This window comes from Leucopleurus acutus (genome assembly GCF_964270905.1).
Source record: "Leucopleurus acutus genome assembly, chromosome: 13".
Classification (NCBI taxonomy): domain Eukaryota; kingdom Metazoa; phylum Chordata; class Mammalia; order Artiodactyla; family Delphinidae; genus Leucopleurus; species Leucopleurus acutus.
Genome location: NC_139155.1, coordinates 79,278,991 through 79,304,466, shown reverse-complemented (window position 1 = coordinate 79,304,466; position 25,476 = coordinate 79,278,991). Strand labels below are relative to the sequence as shown.

Sequence of the window (25,476 nt, the reverse complement as noted above, 5' to 3'; positions counted from 1 at the left end):
TAGTCAATGGATTGGTACTTTACCTCCAGTCATTTTTTTTTAACCCAAGTGCCCCATTTTTATAGGACAGCGAACATGGAACCAGCCTGAGCAGGGAATTGGACAGCCTGGGCAGCAACCATTCCATCCCAAGCATGTCTGTGAGCACAGGCAGCCAGAGCAGCAGTGTGAACAGCATGCAGGAGGTCATGGATGATAGCAGCTCGGAGATTGTCATGATGCATGATGATGAAAGCCCAGTAAATTCCAGTTCCTCTGTTGTGCACAGGAAGGTAAGTTTCATGGTCCCCTTCACAGCACTAGGCTTTGCCAATCATAATGAAGCCAGCTCAGGTCACTTAGCATCCAGATATTTTAGTTCCCCTTTCACAACTGAAATGTGGGACTCAACCTAGCACACGATAGTTCTTTTATGGTAAAAAGATAATGTAGGACTAGGCAAGTTGTATCTGTGCCTATTTCTTGTATTATTATTTATTTATTTATTGGCTGCGTTGGGTCTTCATTGCTGTGCATGGGCTTTCTCTAGTTGTGGCGAGTGGGGCTACTCTTTGTTGCAGTGCACGGGCTCCTCATTGTGGTAGCTTCTCTTTGTCGCACAGCATGGGCTCTACTCACACGGGCTCAGTAGTTGTGGCCAACGAGCTCTAGAGCACAGGCTCAGTAGTTGTGGCACATGGGCTTAGTTGCTCCATGGCATGTGGAATCTTCCCCAACCAGGGCTCGAACCCTTGTCCCCTGCACTGGCAGGTGGAGTTTTAACCACTGCGCCACAAGGGAAGTCCCTATGTACTTATTTTAATAAGTATCAGTGATCACAGTCTAATTCCAGTAGGTGAGCAAGTTTAAGAATTTTTTTCACTATTAAGTGTGCATTTTTCTTGGGAAAAAAGGAAATTGAACAGGTAAGGATGGAAGGCATGAGAAAACATATTGGTGCCTAGTCATGAATAGTGGAGGGATTACATTTATTTTCTGAACTGATTAACTTATTCATTTATTCAACAAACATTGGTGGGGACCTTTATTATCTGGTAGGAACTATGGTAGGCCCTGTGGATACAGACAAAACAGACATGATGCCTTCATGGAGCTTATTATCTGTGGGGGAGAGTAAGCAAATAATCACACAAGTAACTTTATCATGTAATTATAAAACTTGTTCTGGGTAAAAGGAGGACTTAATCTAGCAGGGAGTAGGGGAAAGTCTCCCCAGTAAAGTGACATTTAAGCTGAAACTTCAGAAACAAATAGAAGTTAGCTACCTTGGGGTGAAAGATTGGGGTGAGTCAGGAAGCAGCATGTACCAAGGCCCTGTGACAAAAGGAACTTTGTATGTTCAAGTAGGAAGGGAAGGATCTGAGAGATTAGAGTTTGGTGAACTACATAGAAAGTGAATTGAGACCAGAGAGACAGCAAGGACCCAGATTATTAGAAAACCATAAAAGCATTTTGAGGAAAGGAGCGATAGCATGCAGATGCGGAAATCTGCTAAGAGTTCAGCATTGTCAGCTGTCCTTCTTTGAACTTGGGCAAGTGGTCATGTATTTGAAAGGTTGAAAAGAAGGTTTTGCTGGGCTCTCTTTTTGGAAGGAGCTATCATGGATGCTGATAGAGATCGACTTTTTCCTTTCCGTTACCTCTGGGGCTCCGTGGGGATAGAGAGCAAAAGAAGAGGAATTCTGTTGGATCTTTTTACTCCAGGACCTCTCAAATGAGCACCCAAAATTAGAAGAGAGACTCTACTGGCATAATCAACAAGAAAAAAGACGCTGGTCTTGAACTCATTGGGGGTTTTAATTTTAATTTTTACATGCCAGTATAGAGCTTTCTTGTAATAATATGGGCCTTTCAATACTTTTTTCTCCTTGGTGTAATCAACTAAGAAAACCAGATGTTAATTTATAGTCTGAAATATCAACTGAGTAAAAGGGCAACCCACAGAATGGGAGAAAATATTTACAAATCATCTATCTTATAAAGGATTAATATCCAGCATATATAGAGAACTCCTAAAACTCAACAACAGCGAAAAAACAACCTGAATCAAAAATGAGCAAAGGGGCTTCCCTGGTGGCGCAGTGGTTAAGAGTCTGCCTGCAGATGCAGGGGACACAGGTTCGTGCCCCGGTCCGGGAAGATCCCACATGCCACGGAGCGGCTGGGCCCGTGAGCCATGGCCGCTGAGCCTGTGCGTCCGGAGCCTGTGCTCCGCAACGGGAGAGGCCACAACAGTGAGAGGCCCGCTTACCGCAAAAAAAAAAAAAAAAAATGAGCAAAGGACTTGAATCAACATTTCTCCAAAGAAGATATAAAAATGGCCAGTAAGCACATGAAAAGATGCTCAACATCATTAATTATTAAGGAATTCTAATCAAAACTACAGTGAAATACCACCTCACACACATTAGGGGATGGCTACTATTTAAAAAAAACATCATATAACAAGTGTTGGTGAGGATGTGGAGAGATTGGAACCCTGGTGCACTATTGGTGGGAATGGAAAAGGGTGCAGCCACTGTGGAAAATGGTATGGTGGTTCCTCAAAAAATTAAAAATAGAATTACCATATGATCCAGCAATTCTATTTCTCAGTATATATCCTAAAGCATTGAAAGCAGGGTCTCAAAGAGATTTTTGTACCCTCATGTTTATAGCAACATTATTCACAACAGCAAAGAGGTGGAAGCAATGTAAATGTCCATTGACAGATGAATGAATAAACAAAATGTGGTATATATGTACAATGGAGTATTATTCAACCTTTAAAAGGAAGGAAATTCTGCCATATGCTACAATATGGATGAACTGAGAAGACATTATGCTAAGTGAAATAAATGTGCCAGTCACAAAGAGACAAATACTCTATGGCTCTTAGGGTACAGAATCATAGACAGAAAGTATATGACTACCATTGGTAGTCAGAATCATAGACAGAAAGTATAATGATGGTTACTAGGGATTGGGGGAGGGGATAAATGGGGAATTGTTATTTAATGGGTACAGAGCTTCAGTTTTACAAGGAGAAAAGAGTTATGGGAATGGATGATGGTGACAGTTATACACCATTATAAGTGTATTAGCACTGAACTGTACACTTAAAAATAATTAAGATGGTAACTATGTGTATTTTACCACAATGAAAAAAGGAAAAAACTATAAGCAGGCTACAAGAATAGAATATATTATATATAAAAACAATATTAAATAATGGTATCTCTTCATGAAACCCATTTTAGTCCTATACCTGAGCTTAAAATTATATTATCTTTATTTCTCACACCAGTCAGAATGGCCATCATCAGAAAATCTAGAAACAATAAATGCTGGAGAGGGTGTGGAGAAAAGGGAACCCTCTTGCACTGCTGGTGGGAATATGAATTGGTACAGCCACTATGGAGAACAGTATGGAGGTTCCTTAAAAAACTATAAATAGAACTACCATATGACCCAGCAATCCCACTACTGGGCATATACCCTGAGAAAACCATAATTCAAAAAGAGTCATGTACCAAAATGTTCATTGCAGCTCTATTTACAATAGCCTGGAGATGGAAACAACCTAAGTGTCCATCAACAGATGAATGGATAAAGAAGATGTGGCACATATATACAATGGAATATTACTCAGCCATAAAAAGAAACGAAATTGAGCTATTTGTAATGAGGTGGATAGACCTGGAGTCTGTCATACAGAGTGAAGTAAGTCAGAAAGAGAAAGACAAATACCATATGCTAACACATATATATGGAATTTAAGGGGAAAAAAATGTCATGAAGAACCTAGGGGTAAGACAGGAATAAAGACACAGACCTACTAGAGAATGGACTTGAGGATATGGGAAGGGGGAAGGGTAAGCTGTGACAAAGTGAGAGAGAGGCATGGACATATATACACTACCAAACGTAAAATAGATAGCTAGTGGGAAGCAGCCGCATAGCACAGGGAGATCAGCTCGGTGCTTTGTGACCACCTAGAGGGGTGGGATAGGGAGGGTGGGAAGGAAGGAGACACAAGAGGGAAAAGACATAGGGATATATGTATATGTATAACTCATTCACTTTGTTATAAAGCAGAAACTAACACATACATACACACACACAAAAAGAAATTTTCTGTTTTAATGAAAAAAAACTATATTATCTTTAAACACAATAGAAGTCAATTATTCAAAAGTTTCATTATTTGTTGGTTCACTTGAATTCCTAAAAGTTTTCCACTTAGGAACATAAATAAAGTAGGATCTTAAACTCTCAATAGAAAGTTTTATATAGTAGACTATAGGAATGAGGAAACTAGTTTAAAGTTCTGTCTGCCACTGTTAGTTTTATTTCACTTTGGACAAGTCACAAACCTCTCTGGGCCTAATTTTCTCCATCTGTAAAATAAGGAGTTGTTCTGTATGATTTCCAAGGTCGCTTCCAGCTCTGAAATTTTGTGCTCAGGAGCAAGCTTCATCCATGCCTCACTCAGGACAAGGTGTACTTTTATCTCCTACATTATGTATTTGGATTCCACTTAAGATTTCACTTGAAAAGGCTTTTTTTCCCTAAAAGCCAGTGCCTGGATCAGTCCCTTCTCCATGTAGATGCGATGGTAGCTACACTGTATTACGTGTAGGTATGGGTAACGTGTTGCCTGTGGGATTCTCCAGGAAGCAGAGCTGAGATGGTTTAGCACAGCAGGATCTTGTTTTGTTTTGTTTTGTTTTAATTAGGAAGTCCCTTTGGGGTCAACACCTGTGGGAGGGAAGAGAAAGAAGCAGCACTGGGCAGAGGGCAGAGTTGAACCGAGATGCATTCCAATGGCAGCCTCAGCCAACCCCTCCAGGGAACTCTGGAGCTAAACTGGGCCAGAGTGGCCAGGGCTAGATCAGTCATTGCATATGCGGAACCTGGGAAGGGTGCAGACTTGGACAAGGCTGCTTTCTCTGCAGCCTGTAGGAGAACTGACAGCCAAAGACGATTGCCGACAACAACTCCTTCCTTTAAAGGGGGATCTGGGTGGTGCATTTCTGGGTCTGTTGTAATTTGTGACCACAAAGAAAAAAAAAAAAAGCAATCAGTACTGTTTTATGAAACATTTTCCAGTTTTGTGTTTCTAGAATCTTAGAAAAGCCTATACATCACTAAATTATCTTTTTTTTTTTTTTTTTCTTTTTGTGGCACACGGGCCTCTCACTGTTGTGGCCTCTCCCGTTGCGGAGCACAGGCTCCGGACGCGCAGGCTCAGCGGCCATGGCTCACGGGCCCAGTTGCTCCGCGGCATGTGGGATCTTCCCGGACCGGGGCACGAACCTGTGTCCCCTGCATCGGCAGGCGGACTCTCAACCACTGCGCCACCAGGGAAGCCCAAATTATCATTTCATAAACAATGTTCTACCCATTATTTCATTGTCCTATTTTATTTTCTTTTTAATACTTGTCACTATCTAAAATTATATTATGTACTAATTTATCTATTATTTCATGAGTAGAGTGTAAATTTCATCATGGCTAAAACTATACTTACCTTGTCCTGCACTGTATCTCAACACCTAGAACAGTGCCTGGCACAGCATAGGCTATAAAATGAATAAGTAAATAACTATGGAATGAATGAGGAACAGACAAAAAGTACACAGTGAATGAACTAAATACCAGGTACTAAACACCATCCTGTTTTGGTTCACTGAACATAATGGATTAAAATGGTTAAATAATATTAAATATCTTTATGGTTTGAAAGATTAAATAGATTTTCTCCAATAATAGTACTCTAGACAATAAGAACATGCTTAATAAATATCAAAATATAAGAATAAGAGTGGAGGATTTTTTTCCCCACCCTTGACTGTTACCATAAAGACTGCAAACATATCCTAAATTAGTTAAATCATATATATGACCAGATGACCATTTTATATAGGAAGTAAACTTACTTTTAAAGGCCATGTGTAACTGGTAAGGGCATGGTTTGCAATTAACTGTTCTGCATCCAGAATAAAGATGCCCTGATTTTAAGAGGACAGTTCTATCACAGATCAAGTCCAAAAAATATAAAGTGGGACACTGAAAATTTTCCTTTAATACCAGGATTTCAGGTTGCTTCTCCACAATCTTTGCCTCTACTCTGGTCTTTCCCAGGCCCTGAAGGGATCCTAATCTAATCTTCCCTTTGAGCAAGAATGATTTGATAAGTCTAAAGGTATATTCTGACAAAATAAACTTTAAGCACTTATTTCTTTTCCTCTTGCTAGTGTTGCCACACTGCTTTTTCCAATAGCAAGAATATCACCTCATCTCTAGACTGTTAGCTCCTCGAGGACATCTCTCTTCACGTACCACCTAGATGGGTGTCTGTCACATAGTAAGCACTCAATAAGATGTTTTGTGAACTAAAATGAAGATGAACTTTTATAAGACACAACTCTACACCTCAGTTCTTGATTATTCACAAATGCGTCCAGGGCAAACTCTTAATCCGGATTAGTTTTTTTTGCTGTAGCCTAGGCTGCCTCTGAGCCTCCACCATACACCTTAAAACCATTGGGTGTACAGCAGTAGCAAACAGATTTTAATATCGTCCTAAGCAACAAAGTCTATCTTTTTAATTTGTCAATTAAAAGTTATACTTTTATTTTGTTTAAGTCTAAAATCAATTACTGTTACTTGCTGCTGCCTTCTGTTAATATAGATCACGAGACTTTAATATATTAAAACTCTTTGTTTATTAATCAATTTGTTGTTTCTAGTATGCCTAATGAACTCTAGTCATCATGGCCCTCTTTTAGAGATTATTTTTAAAAAATCATTCTCTTCTAACTCCTGAAGCTTTACTTGACCCTTCCTATTAGTCAATGTTAGTGGGGTTTTCTTTTCCCCCTTCTTTAAAAATAGAACAGCTTTCACCATTTTCGTGGGAGGAAAAAAAGAGAAATGTCCTTGAGGGGATAGGATGTTCTAGTTTAATTTTCACTTGCTTCAGTGGCCTTTCCTGTTATTTTTGCTGAAGAGAGGGGCAGGTTCTTTGACTCAACTCACATTTGGCAGAGTAAAAGTAAATTAACATATGAAGGCAATGTTTCTTAAACAGAGCAGTCATACAAAACACCTCTCTATAGTAACATCTTTATCCTCAGCGTTCTGCTAGTCATTTTCTCTCCCCAATAGCTGTCCTTCCAGGTGAAGATATCCTTTTCCATCTTCTCGCCTTCCTCTGGCCCCAGCTTTTGATAGCTGTACCTGCCTAGGCAATCATTTAATCATTTTGAACAAAATGAAAGAGATGGTGGGTTTGCTGATCCCTTCTCCACAGCGTGAAAAGTATGGGAATCTATAAAAAGACGTCTCGTCACCAGAAAAAAAGCCATTTTTAGACCCGCTTCCCCCCCACCGGCCCCGCCCCGCCATGTAAAGGTGTGCTTGTGTGTGTCACTGTTTTGCGACTTCCTTAGAGTACAGGGTGGCAGGTTTTTATGAAATACAAATTTGAATTCTGTTAAATAATAACAAAGAAAATGTCATTTCTCCAGAATCTCCTCAGACCTATATTCTTGAGCTTATTTATTCAGCAAACTTTTTTTTTGAATGCCCACAAAGTATCAAGCACTATGCTAGGTGCTGGGAAGACAGATTTTTCAAACCACATTTATTCTGCCTTCAAAAAGCTCACAGTCTCAGGGGCTTCCCCGGTGGCGCAGTGGTTGAGAGTCCGCCTGCCGATGCAGGGGACACGGGTTCGTGCCCCGGTCCGGGAAGATCCCACATGCCGCGGAGCAGCTGGGCCCGTGAGCCATGGCCGCTGAGCCTGCGCGTCCGGAGGCTGTGCTTCACAACGGGAGAGGCCACAACAGTGAGAGGCCCGCATACCACAAAAAAAAAAAAAAAAAAAAAGCTCATAGTCTCATACAAAGGCGAGTATAAGTATGATGAGGAGTGTGATAAAGGTATACGAAAAGCATAACAGAGTCCAGTAGAGTCGTTTCCAAGGTTAATTTCAAGTTAACCTAGAAAACTCTGAACAAGTGACCACAATATGAATCCTCATTTCGGAAGCATAAATAGTCAGACATTTAGGGAAAAACTTCTAAATAAAAGTAAAGCCCTTTGTCCAGGGAATAATAGTAAAGTTTTTAATCTGAAGAAGTTTTACTTTTTATAAAGAAAGGACATTATAAATTTACCAGGTTAACACAGACTTACTTAAAACTGGTCCCCAATTCATATTGGTATTTCAAAGAGCTATTTTGTTCGTTCCTGGATGAGAATGTTTTAAGGATAAATTATAAACAAGTCATATATTTTGTCTTGGTAAGGTAGAACATGATATTTGTTCTTAAACTTCTGAAATCATTCTTCAACATCAGAGAAGATGTTGGTCCTCTCATCAACATTTGTAAATCATATGCAGCGGTGCTTAACTGAGTAAAATAGCAAATTCACCCTTTCCAGTATTGATCTTAAAATGTGTTCAGGTCGGAAACTCTGGGAGGCAAGTATAGTCATTTTCAAAGGGGCTGCTACTCGAAGGGGTGATGTAACCAACAGACCACATACCCAGTAAAGCTGATAGTTTAATTTGTTCTTACTTGCTTCTCAATTCATATTGCCCTCATTTTTAAATTGCTTCATTATTTAAGTCGTCTGCAGAGTTTTGAACTTGTTTTAAGCAATGGTGTTGAATATTTTAAAATTTATTTCCCTATGCACCTGAATATCCACTGTTAGACTAAAATATTGCCTCATCCTGTGGTCTCTTGTATAATATTTGGAGACTTAGTGTTGGTGATCCGTTATGAAGCTAGTACAAAAACTAAGAAATTTTTTTTTAATTTTAAGGAGATGCAAGGGATTATACTTTTAGCATTAGCATTATTTATTATATTTAAAGTAGATTAAAATTTTTTGACCTCTTCTCTCAGACTAACTTCTAAAATAGCATTATTTTTTAAATATACCTTAGTGGGTTATTTAATTAAGCTACATGTCAACTAAAATCACTATGGTCTCAAGTTTTAATTTTTCCAGTGTATTCCAATACCCTTGAGTTTAAAAACTTAGCAAATATGATGTGACTTTTAATTTGATAAGCAGGGTCCTAACCTACAAGTGTTAATTTTTATCTGAGAGAAAACTAATATTAAAGTTATACATATTTGCATATGAATGTGTTTTGTTTTATTCTGTTATGTGAATAGTGTGGATTCCACAGGTTAGCTTTGTAAATCAAGTTACCAAATTTGAAGTTTAGCTGCTGCCACAGCATTGAAGAGCTCCCTCTCAGTAAGTACACTTAATGTTAGCTAACTAATACTCACCAAAACTCTGACCTATAAAACCACAGGCCTCTACCTAGCCTATCGCTTCTGATTGCTAGCATTTAGAAGCATCTTGCTTTTCTGGGATTATATTATTAAGTAAGAGCAATTTTGGAGTTAATGTAATTTATTAATAAATATCCAGCAATATGAATGGTAGTAGATCCCAGTGCCTTCCTCTCTAGAACCTTAAACCTAGATGCATAAATCCCACACCTAATCTCTCTTTGCCTGCTGAAATAAGAATTTAGATTTCCCAGGAAATAACGTAGAAAATTTTAAATTGACCTATCAAGTATTTTTTTATAAATTTCAAAAATATGGGTTGAGATGCATTTTTAATCTATAGCACTATCTAATAGAACTTTCTGCAGTGATAGAAATTATCTGTATCTGCACTATTTCACTGTGGTACCCATAGTTAGTGGCTAGCTTGAAACACAGCTGGTGTGACTTAGAAACTGAATTTTACATTTTACTTAATTAAAATATCCATGTGGCTAAAGGGTATCTTATTGGACAGCACAGCGGTAGAATATCCCTTGAATTTGATATATATGCCTTCAGTGGCGTTAAAGGTCCCTTCATTATTTGAAAGCAAAATAGACCACAATACAGTAAATTTAAAAAAAAATCTCTAAATATAGACGTAATGGTAAATACCTTCCCAACATTCTGAAGCATTCTAATTTTATAAAAGGGAAAAGAAAATCAACCCAGTGATGAATTTAGTCATGGGTCTTCTCTTTTACATAGAAACCTGGATGTAAAATTTAATTTTCCTCAAGGAGTTTATGTGTTTTGACTTTTCAGCATTTTACACTGTATAATAAAATTTTGTATTTTTTAAAACTCTTTAATTTTGTTTACTGATGAAGAAAAGAGCAATTATAAAAAATTTCAAATAGTCATGGACAAAATGCAAATTTGACTTCTCACAATGGTTTCTCCTAAAACCCTAGGGTAGTAAGAGAATTAATTTCTCCTTCCCCATGCTGAACATGTACTATTTGAAAATCCCCCATGGTTGTACATGTTTCTGAGCTATTAATTACTACAGTATCTTTTTTTCTGAAAGGTTAGTGCTACTTACTGACTGGCCTCTCCATCTTTTATCGAGCAAAGCATTGCGCTTTGAAAGCATTTACCCCTTTAAAAGTCATTTCAATTGCATTTAAGAGACATCCATTATTATCTTTCCAAGGAATGTTATTTTTCACTGGGCGTTACAATACAATTAATCATCTTTGCCTGTCAAGAAGCCCAGACCTGATTAAATCAGTCAAGGACATTAAATTCCAGCTTTACTCACTCTGGTGACCATACCGACACTGAGTTGAGGAAGAATTTGTGAAAGTATCATTTTGTTAAAATTGTATGCCTGTCTCTTTAAATCTAAAAAAAAAAATCCTTTCAGAAGCTGTAGAGAGAAGGTGCTAGAACTGTGTACGATCATGACTGGAAAGCAGGATCCCTCAGTGACTGCCGAATCTTCCCAGCACAAGATAGAGAGGCAGTCCAGCACAAGCCTACACTAGTTCTAGGCAGAACGATGATCCTACCGAACAGATCTCAAATAAAATTAAATTGAGAAAGCAGATCTTTCAAGGGAATGAGGCGGAGGCTCGCTTTTATGTTAAAAGCCACCAGCATCCTCCTTGCTAGACATGGACATGACATTTTTAAAGGAATTATTTGGTTACAGCGTTTTAAGCAAACTGTTCTAAGGAGTCTGTACATTGCCTTGTTTTTTCTATTCTTTTTTTCTTTTGCATATATGTAATTCTGGAGGTAAAGAAAAAGCCTGCCAGGGATTCAGAAGGCATCCCACTAGCGATCAGCTGACATTCCTAACTGAAGGCTGCAATGTGTTGCTTATTCATTTTGTACCGTGGGAGCTGCGGGGACTAGCAGAGAGCTAAACTATGCATTTCAAACAGCAGTGCTTGTGCAGAAAGAGGGGTGAGAGAGAGGCAGCCGGCGAGGAAAGAGCACAGCTGGACTTTCTCCTTGTTTTTATCCATTTCTGCAGGATCATGTATTCATAAGGGATGAGGCGGGCCACGGCGATCCCAGGCCTGAGCCGCGGCCTACCCAGTCAGTTCAGAGCCAGGCCCTCCACTACCGGAACAGAGAGCGCTTTGCCACGATCAAATCAGCATCTTTGGTAAGCAAACACCCCTCTACCCACCTTCCCTTCCTTCCCCTCCTCCCCATCTGGCAGCCTCTCGCCCTCCCTGAGCCTCTCTGGGCTTCATGGATGGGAGGAAAGGAGTCAAGAATGTTTTCTCCCTCCTAATAATTTTATTCATTTTAGAAAAAAATCTGTTGGCATAGCAACCTGATCTCAGATATTTTAGCATTGTCTACGGCATGGAAAAAAAAACCCTTTGTGTGTGTGTGTGTGTGTGTGTGTGTGTGTGTATTTATATATGCTGTATGTGCAAAATAAAAGGCCTTTGAGATGAAGTTGTTAATCTGTCCAATTTTGTAGAAGCTATTTGTCTTTTCATTGAAATAATAATGCTAAAAAATATTTTAAAGGTATTTGGTGTGTGTGTGTGTGTGTGCAGAGCACTATGATTCTTTTTGTATAGATACCTGTGTGTATTGTGTACACACACATCAAAAGATAAAACACAATTTTTTAAAAATATATGGTTGCTGGCTAATGTATATAATTGTAGGAAATAAGGTACTTGCTTCCCAGGGATGGATTGCTGTTTCGTCTGGTTCATTCATTTATTTATTGCAACAATGGTAGTGGCTGCACTTCCCCGTTTAACCCCTGAAGAATTTCCTGGCACCGATAAAGCAAGAAGGGCTTTGTAGGAGACAGTAGGGATGGTTGTGGAAGAAAAGATACTGTAGGATCCTTCAGCATTTTTACTATTGCAAATGTGATTGCTGGATGCCCTTGTAGTAGCAAAAGGGGTGTGTGCTGGAAGAGTTAGTTTTCATGCCTCCGCCCCTTGGCCCCCCACGCGTGCGCGTGCGCACTCACACACACACACACACACACACACACACACACACACATACACACACACACACATCGTTTCATCCTTGGCACGCTAAACTCTCTTTAATCATTTGCTTCTGAATATCACTTCTCAGCCAAAAAATTATTGAAATATTAGTTGTTTTGCTCAAATTGATGTTAGAGGTCACATGGGCAGGAAGAGTTAGTGTACACTGCCTGGCTATTACATTTAGAACCTATGATGACATCATCCAAGGCCGACCCAGAAATGATTATTTTTCTTGTCCTATTTTTAAAATCTGGTTTCCACTTTTATTTCTCAAGTGTTTTAAAGCCTTCATTTATCTTTGGGATTGATAATGGTTTATAATTTTAAAAAACCCAAATATAAGGAAAATGGAAGTTAAAGCACCTACATATTGCTATGCCTGCTGCTGTCTAAAAGCAAGCAATTTAATTTAGACTGCTTACAAATAAGCCTGGCTTTAAGTCCCTTTGTATAGAAGTTTCCTGTATTCTCTTCAATGGACAATTTTTCATTTTAAATGCATGCCATACTGTGTAATGGAGATCTTAAAATGTCCACTATGTATTTGCTAATGATTATTAAGCACCTACAAAGCATGCTTTTGAGTCTAAATAAAACATCATGAAATTATTGAATAATAAATACCTTCATACCATGATATCTGACAAAATAAGAAATATGGTGTGTTTAGAATATGACTACTTACCACTGACTCTTGTGAAACTTGTACCTTTATCCAGACCTGTGCATGTTGAAATGAGAGGAGAAATGAACAGCCACTGAGATTCAGAGCACCATAAGCAGGTTTTGAATGTGAAGCAGACATTGTATGTGGGTTTTCCCCCTCTGGGACAGGTTCTCTTCTTTTCTCACTTGCCACACCCGCATTCCCACATCATATATTCATGACCTCTCCTGCCGCCTCTACTGCCACGCCAGAATGGTCTCACACTCACATTTGTGAACTCACCCAGGCTCCTCTGTGTGTATATCAGCCATCACAGTCTCCCTCTCTGTGAGTGATGAAAGCTGCTTCCCTACTAGGCTATCTCAGGGCCACGGGCAAAGTCCTCAGGTACCCCTCTGAATCCTACAGGCTTCGTAGTGCCCATCCAGAGAACAGCTGGGATCAGTCTCTCTGAGGGACTTTTGATTTGCTAAAAGGCCCCTGCACCTATATTAAGTTAAAAACAGAGTGGCTGATAGGCTGTTGCTGTAGCCACAAAATAAGGTGTTTTATGTGTAAAATCTTCTCCAAATGTGATGCTTTGGGAGTCACAGTGGGATTGATGCAAGTTTATCAGCATTCATTGGTATTTGTATTGAACAGTTTTTAGGGAGAAAAAAATTAATGAAAGGGAAAAGTGGAATGGTTTTGAGTTGTTCCATGTCCCATTTTGGACAGTCTAATTGTTGGTTAAGATTAACAGTTGTGGATATTTTAATATATATTACTGAGTACTACAGTTCTACTACCCATCATATTATTTGTTTTAAAGGCTTATTCCAATAGGAATATATAAATCAGGACACTGGAACATCAAAAAGAAGTATCTAATTTTTAAAAACTTATCTCAACCCTTATTGTTTTTCATGGACCCCTGCTCAAATGTTAAAGTCTAAAATTACTTAAAATGACATAAAAGTAAGAACAAGATCATGGAAAAATGAAAGTCCAGGGCACTGAATAATCAAGTCATTGTTGAAACCTCACTTCTTACAGTTAGTAGCAATACAATATTGATTTATTTATTTTGGTTTTACTCTTTCTTTATAACCTACTAGCAGAAGTGCTAACAAACCATAGAGTGATCCAAAAGTGAACAGCAAAAAGAAAAAGAATTTAGAAATTAGTTTTTCAATTACTAGATAATAAGTGATACGTGTATATTTTAAAGAGACTTGCAAACTGACAAAAAAATTGCAATTCCTCAAATTTTTTATATCAACCTACCTCTTCTACATAAACCTAAAAGAAGCCTAGCTCTGTGGTTTTTCCACTTATCATTTCTTTCTACATTGTGCTTTTTTTTTTTTGCGGTACGCGGGCCTCTCACTGTCATGACGTCTCCCGTTGCGGAGCACAGGCTCAGCGGCCATGGCTCACGGGCCTAGTTGCTCCATGGCATGTGGGATCTTCCCGGACCAGGCCACGAACCCGTGTCCCCTGCATTGGCAGGCAGACTCTCAACTACTGCGCCACCAGAGAAGCCCTACATTGTGCTTTTGAATGGAGCTATTGACAAATATATTAAGCCAATGGGCTACAGGCATTTACTGCTGGTGTTTTTATTAGTTTGGCCCTTAAAACTGAGATTTTTTATGTTATTATGCACTGTTGCACAATTACATTTGTAACAAAGGACCTTCATACCAGAGGAAACCCTGAGGATATTTTAGAATTATATGTGTGTGTGTGTGTGTGTGTGTGTGTGTATATATACATGTATATTATAATAATTTAAGGGTAAAGATTATAGACCTTATTTTGAAAAATTAGGGAAAGGAAGGGCATTTCATGGAATCTCTTTTACTTTATCCTTTTTCTTCTTCTGTTTGAAAGTTCACATTGGGCTGATATGTTATATGAGGAAAGGAGTTGTTTATATAGTTCTTTGGAATTACTAATCTGACTTCTTGGGCTTTTGAGATGTGCCTTCCTTGAGTTTTTGTTGTTGGTGAATGGAGATCCTAACATTTTAATTAGATTAGTGACCCATGGGAGTGTTTTCAGCTATTGTTATATCTGATATCATTTCCTAAAATTTCATAGTGTCCTGGGTCACCAGCACTTCCCATAGTAGATGTTACTATAGAGAGCACCAAGGCCATATCTATAAGACAGTTCAGCTTCTGGCGTTTTAAAGGAATTCTCACTAGAATGCAGTGGTCTTACTACACATGTGAATTTATGTTAGAATGCACATTAGGGAGAGGGGCATGAAACTCTTAATTTCTAATACCAATAAAGCATGTAAGAGAAAATTATTATTGTTCTATCCATTCAAATATAGGTTCTTTGGCTTTACCAGATTCAATAGAAAAGCTCATGTAAAAATGGAATCTTCACTTGCTTTGTAAAAATGTAACATAATCATTGAGCTAATTGTGAAATTGTATACCTAAATGAGTCTGATAGACAAGCATAAAAATATTAGAGCCTCAGCAGTAAATGGTACTGTTTCACCTCTCACGTGCCCTGCTGTTCTATTTCTAAATGCTTGAAAATGTGTTCTCTCCCTGAATAGTGTACCAGAGGCTGCTTATCAGAATATTGCATATCTCCTCTTTCCTTATTCTTGGCTTTTTAATCTCACTAAGATCATTGCTGATATTATTTTTCACTTGTGCTACTGCCCAACCCACATGACCAAAGTCTCTCAATAAACGTGTTGAATGAATAAATGAATGAATGAATGAATGAAGTCTCTTCCAGTCCTATTATCACAGGAGAATTTAGATTTATAAGTGTGCATTTCAAAGTTGCTCATGTCAGTTTTTCTGTGTAAGGCAGAATTGCCTGGATCAGTCATTACTTTTATTATGAATTTAAAACATTTTTTCCCTAGGTGTTCTAAAGAGTGGAATGTCAGATTTCTGATGCCAAAATGTGACTCATTATTCTTTTTAAGAACTTGCTATAAATTTTATTTGTTCTAAGTGCTGAGGTAGCCAGTTTTATCATATGCATTATTTTGTTTCTTACACATAACTAATCTTATAAGTTGACTTTGATCTCTTAAGAGGGTAACATTATCAGCCACCCTCCTCCTCTTTTATCTTCAGTAAGTTGCTTATTAGCCTTCTAGTGCAGTGTTCTGTACTTGGTAGGCATACAGTACACTTTGGATGAAGTGGTTTGTTTTAGGGCCAAATTTTGCTGGAATTAAGTAGGGTAGAATGCAATGGATGTAGAAACTTTCTGAAAAAAGTTCAGCCTTCCTTTATGGTTCTTTATTTTTATTTATTATTCCAGGTATATGAAATAGTTAATTCAGAGTCTGAAATTATATATACTTGTAATCCACAACCTGGATATAAGTACAGTTTTATTGTTAAACTGGCCTTTCTCTTGGATCCACTTCTGGTCTATGTCCCCATCACCAGAAATGCTTAGTTGAGGGGGAACAGGAACCTATTACTCTTAGCTTGGCAGAAGAAGGAAACCAACCCATATAGAACATCTCCTGTGTGTCAGACACCTTGCTAGGCACAAGTGTTATCTCATCATAGCAATAGCTCCTCTTCAAGATTTTGAGAGACTTCAAGAAGTTATATGTAATTTGCCCAAGATCAGTTATATAGTGAGGGATGGAATGAGATTTGTCTCCTAGCAACCTACTAAGTGTGGCAAGATGATGCTGCCCATTTTTCATTGATCACATTTTTGAGACTACCATTGTAAAAGCCAGTCACTACATTTCTATAAGTTCCTCAAATTTTTAGAGTTATTCAGTTTGTAATTTAGACTTAACTCGCTCCAGCACTCACTTTTTTGGGTGTTTGATTTCCTCTATTACTTTTTTTTTTTTTTCCTCTATTACTTTTTAACAGAAAGCTTCATTTCTTTTCTGCCTTGGTGATGTGAATTTCCTCAGGCAATTCAGGAGCCTAGGACCTTAGTTCAAATCCCAGGCTTTATAAAAATTAAAGAGGTAAATTACATGTGAAAGCACATTGTATAAACCATAAAGCATAATTAAAATCATGAGCTATTTTTAATTCTGTTGACCAAATAGCATATTCATAAGCCATGAAGTATAAACTTAAAACACACATGGAAAAAAAAACACACATGGTATACATAACTGTATAATAATATATTTTTATATATTTCATGTTAGACTTCATGAGCAAACTGTTGTTATACTTTTATTTAAATTCATCTATCTAGCTTGAGCGTGGAATTCTAAAACTCAGTATCTCTAAATGTACCTAAAAAGACAATTACTTTGAAACTTAGAAATTATAGTTGTAACAAATGAGAGGTGATATATTACGAGTTTAAGAAAGTGATTATCCAAATTATGGGAAGCATTCTCATTTACAAGCAAAATGTCTCTCCTGGCATTCAGTGCTGTACAGTGACAGCATGGTGAGCTTGTATTTTGTCTCTGCCACATGCTTGTATGATCTGGTATGCGGTAGGACCACCCTCTTCACAGGGACTCACCCACCAATTAGGATAGAAAATGTTCTTGACACAAGTCATTTCCATTTTATCTTGGGGCTGCCTGGTTTAAGGAAATGGCCATCCTGAGGATATTTTATGGACCACAAGCCAGTCAAACATTCTGCCGGCAAGTTTTAAATGTGTCATGATGGCTGTAGAGTGTGCCGTGCCTCAGCTTTGGGAATCTGATTAAAGAAGGGATGCTCAAATAAGAAAAAATAAATTTATGGGTAAAACACGTCTCAAACCCATTACCCAAGAACAGACACTTTACTGCCATATTTGTCTGAAAAAGAAGTGAATGCAAAAAGGACTAAATGGTATCCTTTCTGTGATTGGAATGTTTTTTTCCCTGTAATTAAACTTCAGAAAGGCACAAGTATAAGAAAGTGAAACACATGCATTGTTTCAAACTACTTCCTCCTTAAATCATGAAATAAGTACTTTAAAAAAAAACGTTATAATGATGACAAAACATTATTATTTTCTGTAGAGTTTTAGGTGCCTCTTTGGTGATACTATCCCTTTTTTTTTTTTTCTTTGTCTTGAAGTATCTTCTGTTCTTACTCCTCATCCTTAAAGAAGATTGTCCTTTAGAAAAGAGAAATGAATATAAGAAACCTAGTGTTAGGTTCATCTGGAAAGGTTTCACAGTTCAGCTTATGTTTAATGGTATACTTTGATAATACTATCCAGTTACAGAATAGTACTCTCTTGATAGTAAGGACTCAGTCTAGTATGCAGGGATACCTTCTAAAAAGAGCAAAGAAACAAACTGTTCTTTGTACAAAATGCATTTTGACCCACAAACTGAAAATAGTAGAAAGAATTAATAGGAGCATGAAAATTTCCAGTAAAACTTGTTTGAGGGTTAGGTTGGGGAGAAGTGTCTTATAGTAGTAGGTCAGAATGACTGAATTACTTAGTGTAAAACAAAACTAAAGTGATAATTGTGTAATTAAGGTTTTCTACTAAAATAGGGATGATTAGAAGGAAGTGAACAGGACAATAATGAGGGGTTGTAAATTAAAGGAAGGACTGGAAAATCGGAAAAGGTTTAATAGAAAGAAACAGGAGATGCCGAAATTTACATTTGCAATCTTCAGTTTGTTGGATATTCACTTGAGAATGGATTAAGGAAAAATTACTAAGAAAAGAAACCATCTGGGGCTTCCCTGGTGGCGAAGTGGTTGAGAGTCCGCCTGCCGATGCAGGCGACATGGGTACGGGTTCGTGCCCCAGTCTGGGAAGATCCCACATGCCGCGGAGCAGCTGGGCCTGTGAGCCATGGCCGCTGAGCCTGCATGTCCGGAGCCTGTGCTCTGCAACGGGAGAGGCCACAACAGTGAGAGGCCCGCGTACCGCAAAAAAAAAAAAAAAAGTAACCATCCAAAAATCATAGAAATCTTTTCTCCTCTTTAGGAGACCACGGGAGTGTATATAATTTGTTAATATCACTTTTGTGGGGAAGGGGAGGAAGGAGACAGATGATTTAAAAGGAGAGAGCTCGCTCTCACTCTTGCTCCGTTCATGTTAAGAATCGGAAATAAATCTTGTTCAAACTATTTTAAAGGATATTCAAGATTCCTATGACTGTTAGAGACATGATCTTTAAAAAGAAACAAATAAGCAATATGCTATAGTGCAGCACTTCCCAACCAGAGGGATTTTGCCCGCCAGGGGACATTTGGCAATGTCTACAGACATTTTTTTTTTTTAGACTTTTAATTTATTTATTTATTTATTTTTGGCTGTGTTGGGTCTTCGTTTCTGTGCGAGGGCTTTCTCTAGTTGCAGTGAGTGGGGACCACTCTTCATCGCGGTGCGCAGGCCTCTCACTGTCGCGACCTCTCTTGTTGCGGAGCACAGGCTCCAGACGCGCAGTCTCAGTAGTCGTGGCTCATGGGCCTAGTTGCTCCGCGGCATGTGGGATCTTCCCAGACCAGGGCTCGAACCCGTGTCCCCTGCATTGGCAGGCAGATTCTCAACCACTGCGCCACCAGGGAAGCCCGACATTTTTAATATTGTCTTGACTTGCGACGTGCTACTGGCATCTGGTGGGTAGGCCAGGGATGCTGCTAAACATCGTACAATGCACAAGATAGCCTCTCAAAACCAAGAATTATCTGGCTATTGTCAGTAGTGCCAGGGTTGACAAATCCTGGTGTAGTGGAAATAGCGTGGCTCTGGAATCCGACAGAAATGGGTCTGCATCTAGCTCTAATCCTTATTAGCTATGTGACCTTCAGGATATACATTATGATATATCAAAAATGTGTAAGGGGGCTTTCCTGGTGGCACAGTGGTTGAGAGTCCGCCTGCCGATGCAGGGGACACGGGTTCGTGCCCCGGTCCGGGAAGATCCCACATGCTGCGGAGCGGCTGGGCCCGTGAGCCATGGCCACTGAGCCTGCGCGTCCGGAGCCTGTGCTCCACAACGGGAGAGGCCACAACAGTGAGAGGCCCGCGTACCACCAAAAAAAAAAAAATGTGTAAATATATTTTGGCTGAATGAATATATTAATTCCCTTAAGTCTCAATTTCTTCATCTATAAAACGGTGGCGTTAACACCTACCTTATGAGTGAATAGACTGAATAAGTGAATGAGATGGTTTGTAAGATTAGAGATAATATAAAGAGTACCCAACTCAGTGCCTGGTACATGTGAGTGTTCAGGAAATGGTAATTAAATTGATGGTGACAGTGAGAAATAAAATTATGCCAGAGGGTCCTTCTGCTTTGCCTGAAAGTTTCTCTTCCACGAATCTGGTTACCTGAGTTCTGTTCCCCAACCCAAATCAGGTTACACGACAGATCCATGAGCATGAGCAGGAGAACGAGTTGCGGGAACAGATGTCAGGTTATAAGCGGATGCGGCGCCAGCACCAGAAGCAGCTGATCGCCCTGGAGAATAAGCTGAAGGCTGAGATGGACGAGCACCGCCTCAAGCTACAGAAGGAGGTGGAGACACATGCCAACAACTCGTCCATCGAGCTGGAGAAGCTGGCCAAGAAGCAAGTGGCTATCATAGAAAAGGAGGTCAGTATGCGCACACATGCCCTCCTGCCACAGCCAAGCCAAGCCTGTTCCAGTCCGTAGCATCCTGCGAGCTGGAGGCGGGAGTGGTGTGCTTTTTGGGGATGGAGAGACAGTACTGCTTTGGGGAAGGGGGTCCAGGTTTTATGGGGCTACTTAAAATTGTCATTAAAAGTTAAGAGAGTAACTGAAAGTATATACTGCATTCTTGTCCATTCAGATATATTCTGAGCATCAGTCCCCTGATGGGGGTGTGATACACATAAAAAGAACCAACATGCTTCTATCCTATGGAAACTTGCACCACTCAGGTCTGTTACTGTGCCTGCCTCACTCACAGTCCTCTTCAAAAGAAAACTGCTCTACAAATAGTCCCTTTTAGTGGCGATAATCCCTGCCTACAGCTGATTGGACTAGGGATGGGCACCTGACCAATGGCAGCAAGTAGTTGATCTGGCTACTGCTTGGATCTTCTAGGGACCATCTCTCTTTCCCATCCAGGTTCTACTAATTTTAAAAACAGACAAGAAGGTAATGGAGATTGAGTCAAAATATCACTTTATTACTGATAAATATTAGATAGGAGAAGTGATTTATATCTGAATGGAAACAGGTCTAATAATACCGAACAAAATTAAACAGACTTGCCCACCTAGGCACTGGCAGTGCTAAACCAGTCGCCTTCCCCATCCCCACCCCCGATGAGACTTACATAGTATGGAAAAGCAGGGGTGAATTTGTGCTCCCTGGGGATGGAGTGGCTGGGGACAGGGTGCCAGGAGTGTTTCAGTAATTACTCTCTCTCTCTCTACGTGGAAGGAAACATCAGAATTGTAGAAGCATTCCCCCAAACAGCCATCAACCTATGAGGCAGTCTGGCATGTAAACCTCTGCCCAAACAGGGGCGATGTTGATTAAATAAACCAGTCAGAGTCTTTCCTGGGAATTTGATTTGGTAAATATGTGGAAAGAATTGTTCATAATGGAAAAGTTGTTGATAATAGAAGCTAAAGGTGAAAAGATCCATAGAAAGAACCATAAAGCAGACTTCTCTCTCTGTTCCCGAAGTAGCTCATCGTACATATGTGCTTCGTCTAGATGGTTCCCTGAAACTTAGATTTGGTTGCTTTCTTTTGATTGGGTCATCTTTTGTTTGGTCTGTTTTCTATCCATTTAGGAGCCCCCAAAATATCCTGATATCCAACTATTGTGGATTATAGCAGATGCCTCGGGAAGCAAAATGTCATTAACTTTGCCTATTATACTAACGGTGACCCCATTCAAAAATCTGATAGTTGAAATAACCAATTAGAGAGTTAAATTCTTGGAAAAAAACTGACCAGTCATCGTTATTTATCCATTTTTATAATTTAACCTAGGCCACCAACAATATGATAAAAATCTTTTATTATAATCCTTAGTTCACCTTTCATACCATGTGTTTTGTATGTGTTCAATAAAACATGTTTATGGTTTACCTTCATGTTTTTCCCATAATTGGGAATATATTTTTCACTGGTAAAAATTTCAATTTTTTTTTTCTTGTCTGTTTAAGATACAGGAGAATCAAAACAGGCATTTACTTATCTGTGTTTTCATTGTTTGTTCAAAAATACTTTTGCACTCTTTTAATGCATTCGAGAATATAGACAGCTGAATTCTGTATGAAGAACAATTCATCCTATATTACATTTGTTATTTTATCAGGCAAAGGTAGCTGCAGCAGATGAGAAGAAGTTCCAGCAACAGATCTTGGCCCAGCAGAAGAAAGACTTGACAACTTTCTTAGAAAGTCAGAAGAAGCAATATAAGATTTGTAAGGAAAAAATAAAAGAGGTAAGAATACCGATAGTTTGTAGTCATCAAGTTACCATTAGAACGGCTGGAACTTAAAATTGCTTCGTCTTACATTGTGATCAATAGTGTAACCCATTGATTCTCAAACTTTCCAGTAGAATCACCTGAAGTGGTTATTAAAACAGATTGCTAACCTACCACTAAATTTTCTGATTCAGTGGATCTGGGGTGAAGTTTGAAATGTGCATTTCTAACAAGTTCCCACGTGATGCTGATGGCGCTGGTCCACGCACCACACTTCAGAAACCATTGGCCTAACTCTAAAGTATTCTTGCCTACTTCTGGTTTGTCCTCCACACTTCAGCCAGTGGTCTTTTCAAACCATGAGTCTCATCATATCACTTCATGATTTTAATATTCATTGGCTTCCCATTGCTCTTAGGATAGATCAAAATACTAGAAGTTCATATGTGGTCAGCTACCTGCCTCCCCTCCACTCTCGTCTCACACCAACGTTCCCCCCACCTGCTTACCCCGCCCCTGACTTAGTGCTGCTTCTGCCACTGTGGTCGCTTTTGGCTCCTCAAACGCATCAAGCTCTGACCTTCTCCACCGTCTTTGCTCTCACTCTTCCTTCCACCAGGGTGCTCTCCCCACCCCCACTTCCAGTCCCTTCCCAACCTCCTTGTAAGACTAAGGATTGCTTATTAGTACCATAACTTAAATTTCACTTCCTCAGGGAAGCCTTTGCTTGACTGCCTTGACCAAGACAGGTACTTCTGGTTTTACAACACTAATTTTCAATCATATATATATGATTGGAAAATATATATATATATATATTTTTAGTGATTATTTGAGCTATTTTACCCTACTAGACAGTAAGCAGTCAGAGAAAAGACCATGTCTTTTTTTTTTTTTCTTGGCTCATGACTGTATCCCTGTGTCTGGTACATGTGAATATTTGATAAATGAGTGACTAATTCTTGAATGTTTGGTTGATGACCTCTAGTGGACTTAGAGAGTCCCCTTGAAGAATTGCAGTTTGATCTTAAAGCTCAAATTTCTTCACTTCTCCTTTTACCAGTACTTACAGGTGAATTGCCTGCGGTTCCATAGACTTTCCTCCTCATGAGACTTAGGACTTCATATTTGTGGACTAGTAGTGTATTAAGGTTTAATAGCATTCAGATGGGACATTGATTTAATGTATGAAATCATTCATTTGAGCTCATATTCTAAGTTAACAATATGGGACTTAGCAAGATTCCTCTCCAATTCTTTTTTAATTAGGAAGTGAAAGCAAGTGGGTTGGGGTGAGCTTCAGGATCTTTTGCCCTGCCCAGATGAATCACTGGTAATTGTTGGAACCAACAGAAATTTGTATCTGCTCCGCACTGCCAGAATGGAAAGAATCTCTGACACTGTAAGGTCTAGAAAACCAGGTTGTAGAGAAAAATAGCCAAACCAAGAAGATGCACATGCTCTCCATTTTCTTTTAGTTATTGTTTGATCTTGATTATTATATCATAATAGAAAGATGTTGCTGGATCACAGAGATAATTTTTTCAATAAGAAATTTTGGAATTTTGATTTTTCAATAAGAAATTTTGGAATTTTCTCAACTGAAGATTTTCTTATTTCTAACTCCATGTGTTCACTCATGCTCTGGAGGCCATACTTTATGGCTGCAGCCACTATTTTGAGCATTTGTACCACTAAGGTATTTGGAGATTTGCATGAACTCCATCTTTAGAAGGTTTTCCCACAGAACAGCATTCAAAAGTCCCCACTCTGTCCTCAGGAATAGGGCTATTTTTGGTTCACCATACTCAGTTTTATGAGTTTTAGAGACCACAGGCCTAAATGTATAAGACCTTCAACATGCTCATGGAGAAAAACAAGCCTACAGCCAATTTAAGATCGCCTTTATAAGCCTTTCTATGCAAAGCTAGTATTACTCCTTATGAAGTAAAGCTTAGTTCAGACTATTGAAAATGGCATGTATGTTTAGATATTGATATAAAAGATATCGTCCTTGGGATGACAAAACAATATCCGTTACCCCTACTGTTGATAGATGACAGGGGCGTGGGCAATACAGAATGATGAATGGTCCAGAAATAATTTATCCTTGATTTTGGAGTGAATTTTTATGATCGTATTTGAATTTGAGTGTGCAACACAGTGGTTAATGCCAGGCCTAGGATTGAAGTCACGGCATCAAGAGATGAGTCCGCCAGCCTTCCTGTGCTGATCCCAGCTTACTCCGTGCTGCAGACAGCTCTTGCTCTCATTGATTCTAATATTTCACTTGAGATTTCACTGGAACAGCAAAGTTGAATGCTGATTTACAAAGACTTCTTGGCTAAGTGCAAAAACAATCTAAGTAGTGTGTGATGGCCACATCACAAAACATCAAGTAAAATAGCTATTCGTAATTAAAGGAGATTTCAACTGAGTAGTTAACCAAGTATTATAGGTCCAGCTTGTGGGTGTGAACAGTATGAACAAAGAAGGGTGCCCTGTACTTTCTCTAAAAGTGTCTTCTTACTTTCCCCATAGACTAACATCTTCTTAACTGTTCTGATTTATTGCTTTCTTCCCTTTACCCATATGGTCTGAAACAGTTATGAACTTTCTCCTTTTGAAAATATAGGTGGTGTATTTACCCTCTAATATCAAATAAAGAATGCTCATTCCTGAAATTCAAACTAGTGACATTTGCAGCATTACTTCCTGTCTGTGACATCTGCCTACTTCTCTCCATCTTGTCACCACCTCCTCTGTCTAAGCCCCGATCGTCTCTCGCCTGGACCTTTGCAATAGCTTCCTAGCTGTCTCCGTGGACGTGCTCTTGCCTCCTTCATCCTGTTCTCCATGTGGCAGCCAGAATCGTCCTTTTCGAATACGCCTCGTTATGACACCCCCACACGTATATAAAATGCGTTTCCCCTGTGCCAAAACTCAGCGCCCTTGACCTGGCCTGTAAGGTCCGGTAACGGTCCTGCCTGCCTGTCCAGCCTCATCTCATGTCATGCTGCACCACCCACCCTGGCCTCCTGTCGGTTCCTTGATCATACCATGTTTCCATTGACCCACCCGAAGGGTTTTGCTCAGGCTGTTTCCTCTGCCCGGGGTATTCTTTCCTCTCCTTTC

At 39.2% G+C, this 25,476-nt stretch overlaps 1 protein-coding gene across 3 annotated transcripts in view; it reads left to right on the top strand.

Moving 5' to 3' along the window:
- Positions 1 to 25,476, top strand: part of TAOK3 (TAO kinase 3) — a 187,454-nt gene that overhangs the window by 143,123 nt on the left and 18,855 nt on the right. For all 3 annotated transcript variants that reach the window (XM_082852602.1, XM_082852600.1, XM_082852601.1), the window contains 4 exons: positions 66 to 272; positions 11,332 to 11,466; positions 20,287 to 20,523; positions 22,228 to 22,356. In XM_082852602.1, the coding sequence (XP_082708728.1) occupies positions 66 to 272; positions 11,332 to 11,466; positions 20,287 to 20,523; positions 22,228 to 22,356 (708 nt within the window). The remainder of the gene's footprint in view (positions 1 to 65; positions 273 to 11,331; positions 11,467 to 20,286; positions 20,524 to 22,227; positions 22,357 to 25,476) is intronic.